This window comes from Ammospiza nelsoni, chromosome 1 (genome assembly GCF_027579445.1).
Source record: "Ammospiza nelsoni isolate bAmmNel1 chromosome 1, bAmmNel1.pri, whole genome shotgun sequence".
In the NCBI taxonomy this organism is placed as follows: domain Eukaryota; kingdom Metazoa; phylum Chordata; class Aves; order Passeriformes; family Passerellidae; genus Ammospiza; species Ammospiza nelsoni.
This window is the reverse complement of record NC_080633.1, coordinates 68,679,864-68,701,847: the sequence shown is the minus strand read 5'-3', so window position 1 is coordinate 68,701,847 and position 21,984 is coordinate 68,679,864. Positions and strand designations below refer to the sequence as shown.

Sequence of the window (21,984 nt, the reverse complement as noted above, 5' to 3'; positions counted from 1 at the left end):
TTTGCTGCAGCTTGCGAGGTTCTGCCCTCAGAAAGAAGTTTTCTCTCCCTTACAGCTGTGAGGTATCTGGATCCAGCCTAGCTGATGATCCTTTGCCATGTGTGGATGAACAGATACCACTCTTATGGTGACCACTTGATTCCTGCTCCCAAAGCATCCAGAGTAGTGGCCTGGTGTGGCAACATACACAGATCCCAAGTATTTGCTATTTTATGTTGACAAATGAGTTCTGATGGATCCTGTTGCTGCTTAAGACAGCTGCCCCCCAATAACTTGAGCTGCTGCAATTCTTCATCCAACACATATTAACATAAACCAGTGAGAGGGACAATTTTCAGCTGGCTACAGCTGGCTGTGAGCTGCAGTGGTGAAGAAACAGGCACAGGTTTGTTTTATCAGCTGCTGCAGGGGCAATAATCTCAGTAAGGCAGAGCAGAGCAGTAGAGATGAGGAATGCCCTAAACTATCACCAACCCATATGAAAGACTAATAGCCCTGTGTTTTTAGTGGTGCACTCCTCAGATGTAGGCATAGGCAAGGCAGGCTGGCAGAGCAGGTTATAGCACTGGTGTCCAATTACCCATTTCTGTACTAAAATTAGCATCCTGAGAAGGAAAACCTTGCAGTTTTAGGAAATACTTGGCTTATTTAGTAGTCAGAGAAAGAACTTTGACTAATGACTAGGAAACATATGACATGACTAGGAAGCATACATCAGAGAAAGAACTTTGACTAATGACTAGGAAACATATATCATATATAATGTATGGATCACCATAAACTTCCATTTTATTATTTAAAGAAATTATAGTAATTCAGAACTCCTAAATGCTTTCACTTTGGGTGATTGAAAAATGTGATGTCATTTATTATTTCCAAGATTTCCTACAAGATGGGTTCAGTGGAATCCTATACATAGTGTAATTTCTGGGAAAGCATTTGTTTTCTGAGGCTGTCGAAAAATAGTGATAGTGTGCTGAAGTGTTTGAAACAGAAAGTGAACAGAATGTTTAAAGCAGCACTGTGGTGTCAAAACTTTGATGGAACCAAAAGGAGGGGTGCAGGGATGTCTGTGCATCAGCAGTGCTTACTGACAACTTGCAGCAGCACTCTGCAGGTGGGATCAGTTCTGCCATTTTCTAGACCTCTTTTCAGTTCCTCAAAAACCTAAGGGAGTGATCAGGGCATGGAAGCAGGAACAGCAGGGCTTCCAGGCTCGGGTGGTGTGCTAGGGTTCAGCAAACACACAGCCTGCAGAAGCAGATGTGTCCTGGTAGCTTCTCCAAACACTGTTTTGGAGGACTCCTGAGCCATGAAGCGAATGTAGCTGGAAGTGGTGGCTGGAGGCAACAACAGAGTAAAAGATTTAGTGGAAGAACACATTTCTCTCAAGGGGAGCCTTTGAAATGTCTGTAAATTCATAACAAATGGTCTCCAGGGTTGGCATTTGCCTTGAACTTGAAAAAGGACCAAAGTCAATGGACTTTGGACCAGTCTGCTGTTATAGAGCAGGAGAGTTTAGAAAGGATCAAAGAATGGCAAAGAGGTCTGTTGGACCACGGTATGTATTTGCTGGAGTGCCTGAATACAAATGTAGGAACTTCATTTTGGCTTGCCAATTGGAGACTCTTTAGTCGCCTATTCGCATTTTAGGTGTAGCTAATAAACTATGATGTGACTCATGGAGCTCTACAGCAAACAGATCGATACATTTGAGAAGTAGGAATTTTATCCTTATACTAACTTTACTGTTGATATAAGACTTACTGCAATGATATTGACTGCAGCCAGGTGGTGAAGGGACAATATAATATGGGATTATTGCCTTGCCTTTTACCATAAAAGATTTTTCTGTATTACAAGGCTCTGAGAAAAGGTTAGTAGCTAATAATAAAAAGTAATGCTTATGTTATGTTTTACGCATTTGTCCTTTCAATCTTTGTAACACAAGCATACACACACAAAATTACAACAATTCTCTATCCACGCTAGTGACACTGGAGAGAAAAAACTGCACACACAAGAAATTAATTCCCTGCTTCCCATGGACAGGCCGTCTCTGGGGAGCAGGGCCCCATCACATGTGATGGCTACCTGGGAAAATAGACACCATCAGTCCACATATCCCTTCTTCCCACTTTATATACTGAGCAGGATGTTGTAGGGTCTGGAATGTCCCTTTGGTCATTTGGGATCACCTGTCCCAGCTGTGTCTCCTCCCAGATTCTCCAGCTTTCTTGCCAGTGTGGCAATACGGAAAGCAGGAAAGGTTTTGGCTCTGTGCAAATACAGCCCATTAATAACAAAAGCATCTCTATGTTACCAACCATGTGTTCAGCACAAATGCAAAACACAGCCCCGTGCTTGCCCCTGTAAAGAAAATGAATTCTTGCCAAAACCAGCACAGGACATTTCTGAATTACCTGGACATGAAATTAGTTTTCTTTATTGTCCTTGTACCTGTGTGAATGAAAGTAGATGCCTTGGTCGTGCTAAGGCTCATGAGCCATGTCTTCTGGTTGAATGATTAAATGTCCTGAACTGTGAGTGCAGTGAGTTTTGTGTTAGTCCCACCAAGCTTTGAAAGGTGTTCAGTATATTCCTGAACTACAGCAGTGGTAAATAAAGTGATGGATAGGAATGAGGTGAGACTATAGGGGTCTACTGCAGGATCATAACTTTATTTACACTAACACATGTATCAAGTTGTTGTCTGAGGACCATCTACAGCATCTGCAGCTGCGACTTTTGTGGAGCAGAGACATTTGCATTTCATTCATTAGTGTTTTATCAAAAGCTCTTTGCAATGGATTTGTTGTGCAAGTTTCCTTTTTTAATTTGATGTATAGGATATGAATTCATTTGACAAGTTTATTCCTTTAACAAGTTCAATAATCATTTGTGATTCACAATTTTATTTGCTGGGGGTGTTATTAATTTAAAACTGGCACTGTATTCCTTATCGGATATTTATTGACTGGTTTACACTCTACAGAACAGTATTTGAGTAAATCAGAATGCTATAAACTTGCCTTATTAACAGGTTTATTGCTTTAGCAGGTACTCACTTAAGTTTCCACTGCTCCCTCATAAAACATTTCCAGACATGGAATATATTTTGAGTGAGATATTATATTGTATAGACCAAGGTGTACACATGGAATCTCTTGTATATATAAAGAAAATAATAAAATAGATGTTTTCTCCTGCAGACTCCAACTATCTTGTGCAAAAGTACTTTTTTCAACTGCAGAGAACTAATGCAAGGCAGAAGTAAGATACTGTATGACCTAGAGGTCAAGAAAGGAGAATGTTACCATTTTCTGTTCTTCAAAGGCGAAACGTCTCACCAAAGGTGAGATCTGAAACCCACAGAGTCCTGGGAAGTTTCATCAAAACTGAAAACTTAATTATCTGGTTTCATTTCTCTTTCTATTCCCATTTTTACAAATAACAAGTTACACTATCTGCCCACTCTGTGTGGGCAGCAAAGGTTCCCCTTTGTGTTTAAAAGCCTACTGTGGTACTTGTGGAATGAATAACTATGTTAACAGCCATACTATTTGTGTTGTTGTAGATGTTTAAATGTCTACAAAAACCACCAGAAAGTGAACTGATCCCTTTTTTTAAGCCAAAGTGTGTTTCTTATTAAAACATTTTAATAAGAAGTTGCCTATTTATGACTTTGTTAAAAATTTGATAGTAAAAATAATAAATATGTTGTGTAATATAAAAATAATAAATATGTTATGTAATATAATATGCATATAAATTTTATGCCTGAATGTGACAAGAAGTTTTGAATATGCAAGAAGTCTGGAAAATGCTTTTAAAAAGTGCAATTCTACCCAATGAAAAACCACCTGACATTATCTCTTCCTTCTAAGCAGCTCTGTTGCAAAAGTGTGTTCACAGTCATAAACTGTGATTTTAGCAAACAAAAACTAGATTTTTCTTATGAATGAAAAAACAAAAATTGTTATGAGGGGATCTTTAAAAGACATTTCCTAGTATAAAATCTTTCATCTCAGTCATTTATGAGGTCAGTTTGTCCTTCAAAGACCATTTCGAAAAGCCTCTAAACTGTGTACTTTGTGTGTTATGTAAGTTCAGAACAGTTGTAGATATAGTTATCAAGTCCAACCATGTATAAAGGTATGTTTTTAAATTTCTTTTAGCCACTCAGCCGATATCCGCCTTTGATCAATGACATCTCCTTCTGGCTGCCCTCTGAGACATACTCTCAGAATGATTTCTATGATTTGGTTCGAACCATTGGTGGAGACTTGATAGAAAAGGTTGTCCTGCTGGATGAATTTGCCCATCCAAAGTAAGTGAAAATTTTAACACATTTTCCTGTGGTCATAGTGTAAATATTTTGTGAATATTTTAGTTCTGTATACCAAGAAGTTCTTGATTCTTATATTTGCACATTTCATTTTTTAGCTCCAAAACTTTCCTGAAGCAAAAAAAAAACCAAAAAAACCAACAAACTTTTTATTTAAAAGAAATACTACCTATTTTTCAGTTTTCCACTAGTACTGAACTTCTGGTATTCAGACTACCCCAATGCTTTGTGCTCAGGATTTGGCAGCAACAGTGAACAACTGCCTTCCTCAATACATCTGGCAGTGTGTGACACTCCTGTCCGGCGCGTGTCTGACATTCTAGTCCTGCTCTTTGCTAAGTGAATGAAGTTTGTCTCCTAGTTCTCTTCCTTTCTTCTTCTAGTCTTGGCACACTAGAAGACCTTTACTATAATGTCAGTACTAATATGGTTTGTTGCAGAATGCTATTGTTGGTGTTCAACTGTGAGGGAAAAAAAAAGACCTTGTTCATATCTTTCTGACACTTATTTCTATGCTGTTGAACAATCTCTTGGGTTTCAGAACATTATATGGGTATTGCAGCACTGACATGACCAGGGAGTGCGCAGGGTATTTGCCCAACTGGTAATAACAGTTGCCTCAAAAGCAGGCAAGTATCAGCTATTACATATGTACTGCTTTTCAATTTGCTGTTTCCAAATCAAGAAATAAAAAAGCTGCTGGCTATCTAGCTTTCTAAAACTGAGGTTTAAAATAATTTGTCTTGAGACTTTTTAAAGTGCTGTAGGAAGGCAAATAATAAACCTTTATTTAAGATAACAGGAAAATGTTTCATGCTGTTCTCCAACACCTATAGATTTTTTATTTTCTGCTTTCTACATCCAGGTATTTAACTCTCGTGTTCTTTTGAATTTGGTATATGATGCAGGCCAGATGAATTGATTGTTCTGTGCCCTAGTTTTCATGGCATTACAGTGGATTTTTATTTTCTGAGGGTTTTTTCCTTTTTACCCTTTTTGTGTAGTGTTATATGAGACTGTTTGTGCTATGTGAAGAAACAGAAATGGAAATGAAATTTGTATGGGTATCTTAAAGCTTCGAGTCATTAATTCTTGAGTCTTTCTCGTGTGCAAATCATGCAAAAGTACACATTTTACTCAAGATGGTGTGTGCAGAAGAGGAATACAGGTTAGGATAAGATAATGAGTATTTTTCATTGTAAAGAACAGAATATATCTTTGAGGGAAATTGGGAAACAAGTTTATTGCAGGTATAGGTGACTTCTTATTGTCACTTGGAGTGCACCATAGTATCAGTCTAGCACAAGTACGTAGATATTGAAGGCTCTGCACACAGATCCTGCTGTCTTCTATCATGATGGTTCTCAAACAGTAGAATCAACATTTTTTGGTAAAAATTGGGTTGTTGAACTCCATTCTGGAACTGATCCTTCCATTCATTCATGCCAGAAGTTTATTGTATGCGTAACACCTCAGTGCTCATTGGCACTTTTTGTCTGCATTCTCCTCAGTGATACCAGACCAGCAATTATCTTCGTTGTTACATCATCTCTTGGGGGAAAATCCTATGTGTAGTGCAAGCAGCTCTTCCAAGCCTGAAAGTTTGGAGAAATCTTGTTCCCTGCTTCCTCAAACAGTGGCAGTATTATTCTGTGATTACTCTGAGCATCTTACTGGGGAAATCCACATACGCTGTGGCAGCCTGCCAGCAGCACTGCATCAGTCATGGCTCAACTCACAGGTTATGTTTCTCTTCTTTGCTGAGAACATTGGCTTCCATACCAGTACAGTGGGGAGGTAGGGACAGCATTCACTACTCGGGATTTCTACTATGTGTGTTTTCTCCTTTGATATGCTTTGACACATGCAGAACGTATTCCAGGGATGACAGTTGTTCCTCCTCGAGGAATACACCTTTGGTTCCCTCTGTGACTGCTGCAAATACAAGGGAAGGTTGATTGCTCACAGAGAATTGTCAAACAGATTTAGGACTTTTACTAGTTTTGTTCTCTAAACCATTTAAACCTCACTCAGCAGACATCCAAATATGTTTTGACACTTTAAGAAGGAAAAATTTCTCACCTTTACATCTGAAGAATTTGAGAGGTGACACTAATGGATTGTTGGTAAGTGATGTTGGTTTTTTAACCTGCAACAACAGTAAAAGAAATCTTTTCAAATGTCCCATTAAAAATCAGTAATTCTAAGGAGATTTTCTACTGCATTAACAAGGAATCATAAATGAAGACTTTCATAATGGTTACTTTGCCCTTTCTTTTTAGAACAGGATGTGTGCAGATATGTAACTTTTGAGAACTGATGATGTAAACGACATCAGTAATTTTGTTTGATTTTTAAAAGCCTTGGAAGACTGAAAAGACTGTTTTGAAAAGAGTTTTCTACTTAGTCTTAATTCCTAGATAATCATCTTGTTATGGGAATGATACAGTGGTTTCTTTAATTCAGTGTTGCAGAAAAGTCTCTGGGCACAGAAATTAACATAAGAGATCCTCAGCGTTGCTATGGATGTGTATGTTACAGATCTAGGTACTTGTAATCATTATCTTGAATTTTTAGTGAATCTGCTGTGGAGGATGGGAGAAAAGTGTCTAGGACTGGAAAAACTGCAGTGCTGCTGTTTTGAATGTTAGTTACTTACAAGCAGCTTATTAAGTTCCTGCTTGTATTTAATCACTTCTAGAATTTAAAATTCAGATTTTTTTAATCCTTTAAAAACACCAGTTTCATGAGGAATTAGGACATTTGGTAGTCTCATTTTCCTTCTTAAACTGCTTTTCTTAGTTATTGGACTATAAAGATCTGAAGGTAGAAAATGTTACACAAATAAAACCAATTTATAACACAAAAAGAGGTCTTTAAATGAAGATCCTTTATAGAGGCTGCCTGTGTAATACTGTGTAGTTTTCTTTTCTGTGGTTCAGAAACCTTTCAAGATTTCACTGGGCTTTGGACTGATACCCATTCTGCAGTACATTGCAGTTATGGTGTGTATTAGCAGTGAAAACATATTTCTCTACAGGGAAAAGGAAAGTGGGGGCAGGAAAGAGCATGGGGCAAGTAGTTGTTTAAGCAAGGAAGAGATGCCTGAAATCAAGTAAATCTTGATCATCTGCTTTGTAAGGCAATAATATTGAGACAACTTTTAGGGAAGCGCAGGCAATTTAAAGATAGAGCAGAATGAAAGGAGTCTCATAAGAACTGTTCCAGCCTAAATGTGTCCTAGGTAAACTTAACTGAGCAAAATCAAAACACAGCACTGAGGTAAACTGAGTAATGTGTGATGTGTCACACAGTCAGGGTTTAACCTCATCCAAGATGAATAATGCAAAACAGGGCTGCAACACACCTGTTACTCAGGTATATAAAGAATCAGCCAGCATATGTGAAGGAAAAGTTGTGACTTTTTTAAGTGCCAAGAAAACTGAGTGAAGCTGTGGTGGTTTTGGCAAGAACAAGAGCAGGCTATCAGTAAGAAAAGCAGAGAAGAAGTGTCTCTTTGCAATGAGCAGAACATTTTCCACCTGTGTATTGCATGTCCATCCTGTGTATTGCAGCTATTTTTACTTGATGCATTAGCTTCAAACAGTTAGACTTTCATGCATTTGGATGGTAGACTGCATTTCTCCTTGTATGATGTGTGAAGTGAGTTCACTGTGACTCACCTGGAGTTGTCAGATGCCCCATGAGCCATGTAACCAGCCACCGGAAGGCAGTGGCACTGTTTTTGCTACCTGACTGAATTATTTCTTTCAAATCCTCGGAGGTCTTTAAGGACCTTTAAGCATTGCTGTGCAAATACACAATGAGTGAGGATTTCTAGCTGACATTTTCCCCCTTGGAACATTTTAGTGAACAAACATTTGCAAAAAAAAAAAAAAAAAAAAAAATTTGGACTTTATTGATACTAAAATAAGAAGAGAAAGGGGTGTTTCCCTTACTTTTTGCAATGGCTGTTTTATCCTCCATATCTTTACGTTTAGGCCTTCTACTACCCAACTTGTCTAAGCTGTCTAATCAATATGAATTAGATTAGCTTCAGAAATTAAATCAGAAAGTAATCTCTTTTTCAGTAGTCAAGACTTCTCCAGTTTCGGATAGGAAACAGGTTTCACAGGAAAAAAGAAAGGGTAGCTGAATGGCAGTCAAAAGGCAGAAAGGTCTCTGCCTGCTACGAATAAGCAGATCAATGCAGAGAATCCCAGGAAGAGGGATTTACATTCCTTCATTCATACAGTTTTGGTGACATTCAGATAAGTACTGTGGCTGCACACATGCAGAATTTCAGGCATGGTAATTAAAGCATATCTGGACAAAATAATAGAAGAAGTAGTGGTTAATCATACATGGTAGAATATGTGATAGAAGTGGCGCAAGACATTTGTGACCCACCTTGTCCTTGATGAAGAGGGCAAAGGGAGATAAGAGTCCAGGGGTGAGAACTTGTCCCCTAAAATGCAGCACCAAAGACAGAATACAGAAATGCTGAGGTTGTTTATCTTTGCTTTGGGCAAGACCTGCAAGTGTGTTTTCCAGTTTAGCATGCCATGTTTCTCTTGTGTAAGGTATCTTGTGTAATCCCATGACATGTTATGGCCTCACATCTTCCTTCTGAAGATGTATTTTCTGCATTTTGCTGTGAAGGTATTTTCCTGTTGGTCTTTCAAAGTTAGTTACTAATATTTCTGTTTTGTTAGAAAGATAAGGAAAGTAAGGAAAGATACGGCTCCACATCTTCCTTTGCAAGGAAGATACACAGGTAGACTGAAAAAGTTACACAAAATTGTAATCTAGACATGCACTGTGTCCTCAGTGTACTTAAGAGGTAAATTTTTAATCAGAGCGACTAAAAATATCCTGAAAAGGCAGACTGAGGACAGTAAGGGGGAAAAATTGATTTGCTGTGTTTTGACGGCTATGCTGTTAAAAATATAAGGGGAATAGGTAAGAAAGGATTTATTCTTGCATTTGAGTCAATTACTTGCACATTTGTGGGGTGAGATCTGCACATTTGTCACAGTCTGTTAAATGAAGTGAGAGGAAATGTATTGGCTGCTGTGAAGGAGGAAGGTTGGTGCACTGTGGCACCATCTTTAGAGATTTTGGGAGTACTCAGATGACCTGTGTCTCTTCTTTTCCAAACAGTAAAAGGAAGAGATCTGACAGTAAAGAGTCAGATCCTGTTAACTGCTGTGTTGTGTCAATGCATGCCCCTAGCTCCTTGTTAGTGCATAGAAAATACAATGTAAGATTATCACTTTCCACCAGATGCCAGATTTTGCACTTTCCTTATATACATGGAGATAAAATGAAATACTTTTAGGTCTGGTTTATTCATTAAAGCTGGCTTGGTTTTGTCTTGCTTCTGGAATAGGTGAATTAAGCAGAATAATTCTTAAGTGCTTCTTGCTGCTAATATGACGCAAATTAAAACAATCAAGTCAGTCCCCAAACACCTTGTTATTCTTCAGCCTGAGCACTTTACAATTTGCTAAGGGATTCTTTGCGATTACCTTTAACTGCTGAACTGGCAAAGTCCCAGCAGCAGCCTCTCTGCAGAGAAAAACAACCCAGAAGCTGCTTTTGACAGTAGCTAGCAGAGAATTGGTTTTCAATTAATGACAAATGTTCTCCAGCTCCATTTTTTTTCCCCCTGCATTTGGTCACATGAATGTCAGACTATAACATTTTTGAAATAGATTAAGGGTTCGTGGAAGGATCTGTGAGAGGATTCTCATTCACTTCTGAGCCTTTCTTCAGCTGTCACAGTAGAGCATGACCACATTGTGGCTAGTTAAACCACTACAGTAGGACAACCAGTCCATCTTCTCTCTTTTCCCTTTCTTGTCCTCACCAGGATCAATGCCACCTGTTTTTTTCTTGAGAATAAGAACCTTTTCTGTCCTTCCTGCTGCAGTCATGCTGATGGCATGGTTGTCTGTATGTGTTGGAGCAATGCCACAAATACAGGCTGGGCAGAGAATGGCTTGAGAGCAGCCCTGCACAGAAAGGGTGTTGGTTGATGAGAAGATTTTGGGTGTTGGTTGCTCCACATGTCGTGGCACTGTGCACTTGCAGCCCAGAAAGCCAATTGTATCCTGGGCTGCGTCCAAAGCAGCATGGCCAGCAGGGAGGGAGGGGATTCTGCCCTCTGTTCTGCCCTTGTGGGACAACACCTGAAGTGCTGCATCCAGCTCTGGGTCCCAACATCAGAAAGATGTGGACCTGTTGTAGCAAGTCCAGAGAAAGCCACAGAGACACTCAGAGGGCTGGAGCACCTCTCCTATGAAGACAGGCTGAGAGAGTTGGGGTTGTTCAGCCTGGGGAAGAGAAGACTCCAGGGAGATCTCAGAGCACCTTTCAATACCTAAAGGGGGCCTGCAGGAGAGCTGGAGAGGGACTTCTTAAAAGGGCATGTAGTAACAGGACATGCTGAGAGAGGCTAGGTTTAAACTAGAAAGAAATTCTTTGCTATGAGGGTGGTGAGGCACTGGAACAGGTTGCCCAGAGAAGTTGTGGATGCCCCATTCTGAGAGACTGGGCTGTTGATGGTTAATGACTCAAACAATTGACCACTTCCACCAGGTGCAGCAGGACTGTATATACCCATCACAGGAGGCCACAGCTAGGTGTTGAACAAGATAAAGGAAGGGGCTGACAAGAGGCAAATCCTTGGAAGCAAGGAAAATGCTTTTTATCATGCCAAAGTTCTTACACAAGTGGCTCAGCTATGAAAAATCCCTTCTGGAGTAGTATCAGGACATTTATACATGGCTTGAGGGTATTCATCCCTGCTGATATGCTATAATTGCTGTAATATTTCATAAGGTGTAATAAAAGGCTGAAGGTGTCATAAACCATCAAACACTCCTGAAGTGTCCTCTGATCCAAAGTATTGCATCATCCAGTGTAAAACTCCCAGCTCTCCACTCCAGGGGAGGTACCTGGGTGTTCCCACCTGATCCTGAGTGAATAAAGCCACTGGACTGTTTTGTGGGCTTCCCCACCTCTGGTAGAGGTGACTGTTCCCACTGAGAAGATCAGAAGAGGACCAATGGGATGCCATCAGCATCCACAATGGTGGGGTGCTTTTTTTAACTGTTAATCTATTTCTTCCCCCTCTCCCCCCACTCTTTTCTATTTATTTGTCTCTCCCTCTCTCACTCACAGTTACTGTTAAAAATCTGTACTATTGACTATAGCATATGGTGTTGTTTGCTCCTTAATTCAGGCAGAAACATCTCTCTAATAATTTTAACAACCATACTTTAACACCATTCCTGGAAATATTCAAGCCCAGGTTGTATGGGGCTTTGAGCAACCTAGTCTAGTGGAAGATGTCCCTGCCCATGGCAGGTAGTTGGGAACTAGATAATATTAAAATTCCTTCCAACCCAAACCATTCAATGATAGTTTTATGATTCTTTTGCCTGGTGGGCTTTGGCTTAGAAGATGTGTGTGTAATGAAGTTTGGGCACATTTCACTCCTGGTAAATATGTGTATCAAGCACTCCCTGTGCCCCAGACCAACCCAACAGCCAGTGCTGTTTGATTGATTCACAGAGTGGCCTCAGCTACTCTTTGGGCTCTTCTTCTTTGCTGCCTTTTTCTCCTTAGAACAGCGGCTGTGTAGAAACAGCAGGTCCATTCTCACAGCAGCCCCTGCTTGGACATGGTCAGGGACTTTCTGGCCAAATTAATTTAGAGTAAACACTGGGCTGCTCAGAAAGAGATGCTTTATGAAGACATACAGGTTCTGTTCATGGCCCAGCAGAGCTGAGATAAGCTCTCAAGTGATAAGGTTTTCATCCTGACTGCCTGAAGGAAATTTAAAGGAGCCAGGAGTTGCACTTCATGTCAGGAACTCCAAGGTAACCCTGCCATGCTGATTGATCTATGGCTTCAGCAGATCTTGCACTCCCTCCTTTATAGCAGTCATGGTGCCCTGCTGTTCTTCACCAGGACTGAGACTGTTGGAGTTCAGCTTTCCCAGATATTCTGCACAGTGGCAAGGATGTTCATGGAGCCCAGAGCACCCATCTGCTAGGGTTTTTTTTTTTTGGTGGTTTTTTTTTTTTTTTTCATTTGTTTCTTTTTGTTTTGGTTTGGTTTTTGTTTTGGTTTTTTTGAGTTTTTGGGGTTTTTTTAGGAAACAGGACTGAGAAGCTTTTAATTCTTCCTTTTCCTCCCTGGCAAAACATTCCTGATTGAAATGAATATAGAGAATCAATTGAGTAAATATGTACATATATATGCACACCCTTGTTCCAGCTTTTTTGTAGTACAAAATAGGAAGAAGTCAGGACAGCAAAAATGAGTATGCACTTCCACAGCACAAGCTAGGAAGTATTGTTTGATTTGGAAGCAGACCTTTTCAGTGCTGCATTTGTTATCTGTATATCTGCAGATTTGGAATCGGTCTGCATACTTTTGTTAAGCACCCTTTTCAAAGTTTTTTAACTGCTTGGCCTACAGCTTTTGAATTCCAGTGTGGATTCAGATACTTAATTCCTCTGGGTTGCTTTTACAGTCCCCAGATAGCAGTTCCCTATCCAAATCCAAGTGTCATGAAGAACTACGAGAGGAATGAGGAGTGGGGAAGTCTTTCCTGTAGAAAAAGCAAGCGCAAAAACCCCAAAACAACCCAAAATTTCTTGCTTTATACAAAAATCAAGTGAGTTCTGTAACTTGGGTCTTTTTACACAGCTTGTGACTGCTAGTTCAGATTTCTGGTGCCAATGTTTATTTGAAGACCATCTAATTGTGGAAGAATAAAAAAAGGAATAATCAGCTGACCATGATAGACAGATTCTACTTTCTTTGCTGTCCTCAGTGTTCAGACAGGCACCATGCAAATAGCTGTTCTTAATGGGTTCCTATTAAGTCTGAGGTTTTCTTCAAACCACTGTATTCAAATCAATTGTGGGGCAGACAGTGTTCTGCTGTACCATCCCTGGCTCTCCAGAGTCTTCACGGAGAGAATTGTCTTTACTAACTGAAAATAATTTACTATAAATGAGCATCTGTAGCAGTCCCATTATTCTTTGGGAGGCTGGTGGCTAACACAGAGGTTTGTGGGAGGATTAGTATTCAAGGAAGGAAAAGATGAAGTAACCACAGGTTCCCATTAGAGAGTGGGGGGAAACACAGCCCTGAAGTGTGATGTATCACTGGTGATATTCCATAGGAAATGTAATCACCCTTCCCAGGTAATAAGAGAGGGAAAGTTAAGTATTTGAGCAACACAGAAGACAAGCATCAAACCCCTTACGTGTTCAGGCAGATGCAGAGGACAGACTTGCTGTATAGAAAAGGGATTGCTGGAGTCACAATGAATCATTTCTAAGAGGCTGCTCAGCTGAAGAGCCTTAACCTTTCTTCATCATGTCACCCTGAAGTCAGCCATTCACCACCAGTTCTCAGATGCAGCCCAGAAATCTTTGCCACAATTCCCAGAGCACTTCACAGCAGGTGTCACAGGAATTAGCAGGGTGATTTATTGACAAGCAGTGGGATGGTGAAAAATGGCTAAAGGAGTCAGCTGCCACAGGATGCACAAGGGATAGCAATAGGCTCATGAGTGCCTCTAAGTTCAGAGAAATCATAGTGGATTGCTGACCTTGTAGAACAGATGTGGAGGCTACTCCTGTGCAGAACTGTTTTTCCTAGTCTGCAATGGTGAAAATTCATGGTCCTGCACACCCCATAAGGTCTGTATATTATAGAGGTGGACCTGAGCTGAAAAAAATACTTCTGGATGGTGACTGCTGCCATACCAAATTCTTCCAGATTTTGGGTTTCTGCCCCAGTTCTCTCAAATGCTGTCTGATAACATTAATATTAAAATGAACACCATGCAACTGATCTATTATTTATCAGGCATCACACAGAAATGCAAGGAAAGGGCGCCTTTTAAAAATCATTCTGAGGATGAAGAAAAGATTTATGTTTAGTATTTTCATGCCTATTAGTACATATGTGGGACAGATGAATAGTAAGGAAATGAATTACTCTTCGTTCTTTGTGAATGAACACCAGAAATGAGACAGATGAAGACTGATTCTTGTGGGGTTTTTTTATTACCTTGATATATGAAGGACTCATGGTTCTCAGCTGAGATATTGCCACCCTCATCCTGTGGGCCAGCAACACAGACTGAAGTATTAAGTGACACATCTCACAAGCCACAATGGAATTTTAACAGTTTAGGTCAGAACATTGCTTTCAGTTGTGTTGGGGAGATGGGATGTGCATTGGGAAAGTGAAGCTCTACTAGGATGGTGCAGCAGATCCAAGTTATTCTTGAAGTCAATGACTAGGCTCAATTACACAAAGCCAAGTGTTTTATTGTGTCACATAAACACAATTTTTTTAGGGTCTGCTAATGCAGATATTCTTGGGTTTGGCTTTATAAAATGAGTCCTTATTTTCAGGGCTTCTAAATGTTAGCAGCTCCCACTGAAATTACTGGGTACTATGGGAACTCATTTTCATTGTAATTAGGAATAAAAAGAAGCATCCACAGGGAAATAATGTACGTGCACACATTCGGTGGTAACCAAATAGCCAAAGGTGCTTCATGTTTGATGGGCAAGAGCTAAAATCTGTGACTGGTCAGACTCTCAAATGGAGGAAATGCTATGCTCAGTCCTGAAGAACTCTTGTTTGTTGACCCCAGCTGTGTTTCCATAGTGTACAGCCAACAGAGAGCAGCAGCACCTTAGAGAGATGCTGCAATTATGGCTATTAGTTTTAATTGTAGAACTGTGTCCTTAACTCAAAGCTTACAGGTAATTTATTGAGATCATTAAAGAAGGTGTACACTGAAGTAATGTCTTGCAGAGCACAACAGTAGAAAGAAAAATACCATACTGGGAGAAAAGGTTATGTGTTTTAAACTCTGTGTTATAGATTGTAAATGAAAAAGCCCCATGCAACCTGTAATCCATGGTAAGTTACTATGCCAGTGTATTAGTGTGTTCCAGTGTATTCCACCAGTTCCACATGAACAGACCATTTTGGTGCTGGAAAACACGACTACTAAAAAAAGTAGACTTGAAAATAAAATATGCTGTCAGCAAGCCACCTGTAAGTGATATTGGAAAAGATTATACAATACATTTGGAGCACTTAACTTTCTTCACAATCAAGGTTGGCACAAGATGAGCCTCCTGAATGTCATCCCAAAGAATTCTTTTTTTTTTTGAAAATGCATTCTTAAATTCTCAAAAATTTATTATTCGTTTTCCTGCTTATAATGGGGAATTTTCAATATTGGGGAAAGGGATAATATTAGTTCTTGAAGAACTTTTCTTCTTTGACTGACACTGAAACTCCCTGTGGCTTTCAGTGAAGCTGACAGTGCGACAAATGCAAAATCAGGACCTTAGATCTCCTTCCAAAGTCCACTGAAGTCAGTAGAAGCCATCCCATTGACTTATGTGGGGTTAGGATCAGGCCCTTTGTGGTTTCCTCATTAAAACCCAGTCTGTCTGGGAGAGCACAGAGCAATTTTTCTTCCGGGAACCTGGACTTTATTGCCGATGAATTTGGTTCTCCATTAAGAAATACGATGACTGGGGTTAGAAATGTTCTTGTTATTCAGGAGAGAGATGTTGATATTTGCTCAGTAAAGTGGTAGTTAATGATGAGATTTGCATTACAGTTGCATTCAGAAGTCCTTCCAGTTTTCTGGTATTTTGAAACTACAGGAGGCACGTAGATGTTGTAGGAATACACTTATACTGTGCCAGCCACATTTTAATATATTGTGATAACTGCTCAACTCTGACTGAAACATCAATCATCCCCAACTTTACTAAGGACAAATGAAAACATAGATTTATTATGAAATATTCTCATACTGCAACACCAGGCCAGTCAAGCATAGAAGATGAAAGAGCAGCTGAAGCTGTAACTAAGAATGTGGAGTTTTCCTTACGTATGCAAGCATGGGGCGAGGAAGGAAGGGATGGAGGAGGTAACCAGCCACTGCTGAGCTTGCCTTTGCCAAGTTGGACTTTGTGTTGCAAGCACACCCTGGTTTACCTGGTTTATATTCCTTCATCATGTTGTTTGGTTTGCTGTTCTCCATGGATAGGCATTTGGGTGCTGGGAGGACCATCAGCTTTTCCATTACCGAAGGGTAAAGAATCATATTAGATTGTGGGGAGGCTGTCTTAAAAAGAAACATAACTGCTTTGGAAGAGCATCAGTGAGTTTCTTTGAGTAGTGTCAGAAAGATGCAATCAGGGTGTTCTTGGGTTTGCCTGTAGTTTGTTACTGTGTCTCAAAAAATAAAATAAAATTCTGAAATTATTAACTTTTACATTAAACTAAAAGATGTAAAGACAGAATGGAAAATAAACTCTCAGGTGACTAAAAAGTGAAGGCCGGTTTGCCTAAGCATTATTAAGCACTGCAACTGAGATTGCAAAAAATTTACCTTCACTGCAGAAGTTTGACTGCTCTAATCAAGGCTGCTTGATACCAGGCATGCCTTGGAGGATGCATGCATGATTTCCAGGTGGAAGATCTGTCATGAAGATCTCACCTATTGCCACCAGACAGTTCTGATGGCAGAACATGGAGTGCTGGAGTGATCTGATGAGTGTCCCTCTAGCTGGGTATCATGTAGCCAGCAGTAGCACAACTAGGATGCTACAGAGGGTGGTGTATGAAGTCCTTCCCTGAATTGTTAGGGAATGATGCCTCTGTTACAGAACAACTCCCTAATCCCCGTCTGTTATTGTTTGCTTATAGTGGAATGGCAGGGACTGTTCATGTAAAAAGCCAATTGCAGTTTAATCCTCTTGGTTCTTGTCATCACTAGTACTTTGTGGCATTGAGTCCTAAAAGTTATCCACCCGTTCTTTTTAAAGTATCAATTTGAAAAGTGATTTAGTTCTGTTTGACTTTGTAGTAGGAGGGCAAGGAAAAAAATATTTCTTAATTAACTTTCATCAAACTGTGTCTATTTATTTAGTCCTGTTGTTCTTTAAGATAAACAGCCCTGATCTTGTCAGTCCTTCCTAATTCAGTCATCTTTCTTGACTAATAACTTTTGCTGTCTGACTCAAGGACCCTTTATTATCTCCATATATTTTTTAGATGTGGAGGTCAGAGTGAGCTGGTATCCATGGCATTGACTTCTATGCTGGCTTTTATGCTTTTATGTTAGAATATTTAAAGTGTTTTGTTTTTCTTGTAGCTTTGGGAAGATTTTAGCTTTTGCTTACTGTATTTGTGCTGAGCAAAATTCTTGATCTGTTGGAAGATGGCTTTCCTGCAGCAAACTCTCTTATTATGTTGCTGGATTTTATTTCTATCTATTTTTTGAAAACTTATTCTGGCAATAAATTTTGTAATACAATTATTTACGCTTGTATTGGGTTTTCATGGCCTGTTTTTTGGTAGTGGGGGGGGCACAGAGGTAGCTTCTGTGAGAACCTGCCAGAAGCTTCCACCATGTCCAGCAGAGCCAATCCTGATGGCTCCAAAGATGAACGTACTGCTGGCCAAGGCTGGGCCAGTTAGAGATGATGGTAACACCTCCATGGTAACAAAGGTGGGAAGCAACACCCAGGCACCAAGGGCAGTGCAGAAGGAGGGCAGGAGGTGCTCCAGGTGCCAGAGCTGAGATTCCTCTGCAGCCTGTGGTGCAGACCATGGAGAAGCAGCTGTGCCTCTGCAGCCCATGGTGATCCGTGGGGAATGCAGAGATCCACCCATAGCCCATGGAGGAATCTATTCTGGAGCTGGTGAATCCCTGGAGCAGGCTGTGATCCTGTTGGAGACCCAATGGAGAGAGGGGGCCCTACTTCCAGGCTGGAGCAGCCTATCCTTGGAGGACTGCACCCTGTGGAAAGAGAGGCCCAGCTTGCAGCAGTTTTGGGAGGGCTGTTGCCTGTGGGATGGACTCACACTGCAGCAGTTCGCAGGGAGCTGTTGCTCGTGGGATGGAGACACATCAGAGAAGTTCACAGAGAGGGAGGGACCCCACAGTGCAGCAGGGGAAGGACTCATCTCCCTGAGCAGTGGGAGAAGCCTTGGGTGATGAACTGACCATAACCCCATTCCCTGTCTCCTTGTGCTGCTTGGGTAGGAGGCACAGCTGGGAAGGAGGGAGGGCTGTGGGAAAGGTGTTTTTTAAGGGCTTATTTTACTTCTCATAATCCTACTCTGATTTTGTCTGTAATAAATTCACTTTATATTTCCAGTTGAGCCTGATTTGCCCATGGTGGTGTTTAATGAGCAATCTCTCCCAGGCCTTATGTCAATGCATGAATCCTTTCTCTCAGAGGAAATTTTCTCTCCTCTGTCCCACTGCAGCTCTTGTGGGTGCCTGGCATCCAGCCAGCATCAACCCACAACAACACTGCTTTTTTTACCTGTCTTTATCTGTGTTTCTAGTCTAAGTCACAAGCTGGACTGGATGTTGGGATGAAGAGATAGGAGTAAAGAAAAAGCCACCATTCATCGTATTGCCTCTGTTCTGTAAAAGAGGTATCACTGCCTCAAATATTTAGGATTTTTTTAATTTATTGTCAACAAATATTTGTGCTATACTTGGAATGCTCTGTTGTGAGGTCATTTTTCTTTCAGACTTTGTTCCTCTGTGTGTAGAATTAAGCACATGGGATTTTTTTCTCCAGTCATTTCAGTGGTGTGTTTGCAACAGGCTGAGAAACACTATTTAATTCTGGTAGCAAATAATACAATTTTTTAACCTGACATTTTTTCAGAGAAATTCCTGCTACTTCCTTAAGACAACCTTTTATCCCAGTGCTTCCTGAGCTCCCACTGGCTTCTCAGTTGCAGTAGTGCCTATTTGGATGCCTTTCCCCCTGAAATTCCATTGATTTGAAATTTGAAATTCCATTAATTTCTGCTGAGGTACAATGTTTTAATGCCCCAAAATAGCAACAAATTGTAAGAGCTCAGTAAAAATAGTGCTTAGCATACCAAAGCAATTTTTCTTCTGTGAGAAGACAGTTCAGTTCTTTGTGACCGCCTCAGATCATCCCTTTGTCCCAGTATGGAGTCTTTCTCTCCATGTTTTCCTGCATAGTTTCCAGCAGCTGATCTTCCAATGCTGCTCTCCAGGCTGTGGCTGCAGATCCCATCAAGGAGGAGTCTCTAGCAAACACTTTTTTTTTTTTAGGTTTGACTGCAGTATCAACATAGCAGATGTTGTCAAAGTAAATAAAATAACCTCAGTAAATTGTCTGCAAAGCCCTACCTGTTCCACACAAGTTACATTACTCTTACTTTATCCATAATTCCAAAGTCTCTCTGAAATTATAGTTCTGTGGCTTCTACAGTTCTAGTTGTGTCGCAGTGAGTGGCACAAACATCTGAGCAGCCAAGGTTGGAAAGGTGGCTTAATAGTTCCTTTTAGTTTTTAAGCAATTAAATGTTGTTCTTTTAATAAGAGTTAGAAAATGATACTAATTCTGCTCCTGCTTTCCAGGGGATTTTAGTTTAAGCCACACTGATGTTTGAGTTCCTGTGTTCTGAAAATGTGTGGCCACTTTCTGAGCATGTGAAGAAGCTCATCTGAGCTGCAGCTGAATCTAAAATCTTCTACTGGCTCTCGCAATTCCTGGCAGTGCTGAGACAAACCCATTTTGGGATGCTTCTTTACACTGTTTTTTAAGATGAAGGTGTAGTCCCTCCTTCCTGAGAATGTTTTTGTGAATTTTAGGGTTTTCTTTCTCAGCGTTAGCCTTTGCCTATTCCCCTCCCCTTCCTCTTCCCCCAGTTTTCATTTTCAATTATTTTTGTTTATGTTGAACTTCTGCCTGCTCAGCTGCAGCAGAGCTGAGTTTTGGCAGCCCGCCTTGTGGTGTGCAATCCTACAACTTCTGCTGCTGAGCAGCATGTTGGAAATCACTTTGAAATAAATCCATGTTGGACCAAAAGCAGCATCTTTGTTGTTACCCCCTCAGAATAATTTGGTGCTATAATTGGAATTCTCATTTGAAGTAAATAAACATGATGTCAGATGTATAGACAGATCTGGATGCACAGTCAGTGAGAGAGGGATGTGTGCATACAGCCCTCGCCCTGGAAGAGAGATGCATTTGCAAAGCATGCATGGCACTTCTGATGCCTTGGGGCAAGCTAGGAATGGAGGGTAGTCCCAAATCCCCACTGGGCCACCTTGAGGTCTGTCAAAGGAAATGTTTTCTTCAGTGCTGCTCTTGACAGGAATGTGGCCATTAGCCTCGTGTTGTTTCCATTCTCTTATTTGGAAAGGTAATACTCAAGGGCAAAAATAGGAGTCTGTGAATCCACCATGCTACTGATGCTTTACCAGTCCTTGGAAGGCATGTGGGAAGGGAGATGAGGCTGTGGGCTTTCATGGTTCCCTCTTGTGTGTAGGCTGATCGCTGTGCACAGTTTAGGATTTCCATTTCAACAAGGATATGGAGGAAATTCAGAGAAAATTGACAGGAATAGTCAGACCAAGGGAATGATTGAGAAAACCACTTCTGGTAGAGACAGTTTGATTGGTAAATATAGAGAAATTTAGAAAATCGTGGGTTGGTTAGAGAGGATGGGTGGAGAAGGATGGTTTCATGGCAGTGTGCTTCAAGTGAAACTGCTAGGAACCAGCTCCACAGCAAGGAGGAACCCTTGGCAGGAGGGAGACAGAGATGCCAAAGGCTCATGTGGGGAGACTGAGTTAATGCAGAAGAATTATATTGACACATGAAAGACACACAGAAGCATCTCAGAAATTATTTGTGTTGGGAATGGATAGGAGCCCAGAGAGGGTCATGCTAATACACATGCACATTGATTTCATTTTTAGCTTCAGATATCCAGTCCTCAAGACTGTTTAAAAGGGCATGGTGTGATGGAGTGTCATGATTTGGCACTGGCCAGATTCCAGGTACCCACTAAAGTTGCTCACTCGTCCTCCCCTGCTACAGCTGGACAGAGGAGAAAAGATGTAACAAAAAGGGTTCATGAGTTGAGGTAAAGACCTGGAGAAAACATTCCAAGGGCTCAAATTAGAGATGTGAAGTGAATTTATTACTAACAAGATCAGAGCAGGATAATGAAAAGTAAAATACGCCGTTGAAAAAACCCCATCTTTCTTCCCCCCCTAACCCCTCCCTCCTTCCCATTGGCAGCACAGGGGTACAGGAACATGGGAGTTTGGTCAGTTCATCACCCCTGATTTCTCTTGCTGCTCAGGGAGAGGAGTCCTTCCTCTGCTGCACCATGGGGTCCCTCCCACGGGAGACAGTTCTTTGTGAGCTTCTCTGATGTGGCTCCATCCCATGGGCAGCAGGCCTCCCAAAACTGATGCATTGTGAATCCATCCCATAGGCAGCATTTCTCCCAAAGCTGCTGCATTGTGAATCCATCCCATGGGCAGCATTCCTCCCAAAATGGCTGTGGCACGGGTCCCTCTTCCATGGGGTACAGTCCTCCAAGGACAGGCTGCTGATATTCTTTTTTGCAGACAGGACAGGGCTATGTAGACTTTGGTCTGGCCCAAAAGAGCTCTTGTATGGTGTAATTAAGTAACTTGAAATTTTTTTTTCCAGGGCTTTGAAATCTAGGCATTTTTGCTGCAGGCTGCTGCCCATTTCCCCCCCTGT

At 40.9% G+C, this 21,984-nt stretch overlaps 1 protein-coding gene across 2 annotated transcripts in view; it reads left to right on the top strand.

Annotated features, from left to right (window-relative positions):
- Positions 1–21,984, top strand: part of FARS2 (phenylalanyl-tRNA synthetase 2, mitochondrial) — a 228,541-nt gene that overhangs the window by 149,497 nt on the left and 57,060 nt on the right. For both annotated transcript variants that reach the window (XM_059479395.1, XM_059479388.1), the window contains exon 7: positions 4,179–4,330. In XM_059479395.1, the coding sequence (XP_059335378.1) occupies positions 4,179–4,330 (152 nt within the window). The remainder of the gene's footprint in view (positions 1–4,178; positions 4,331–21,984) is intronic.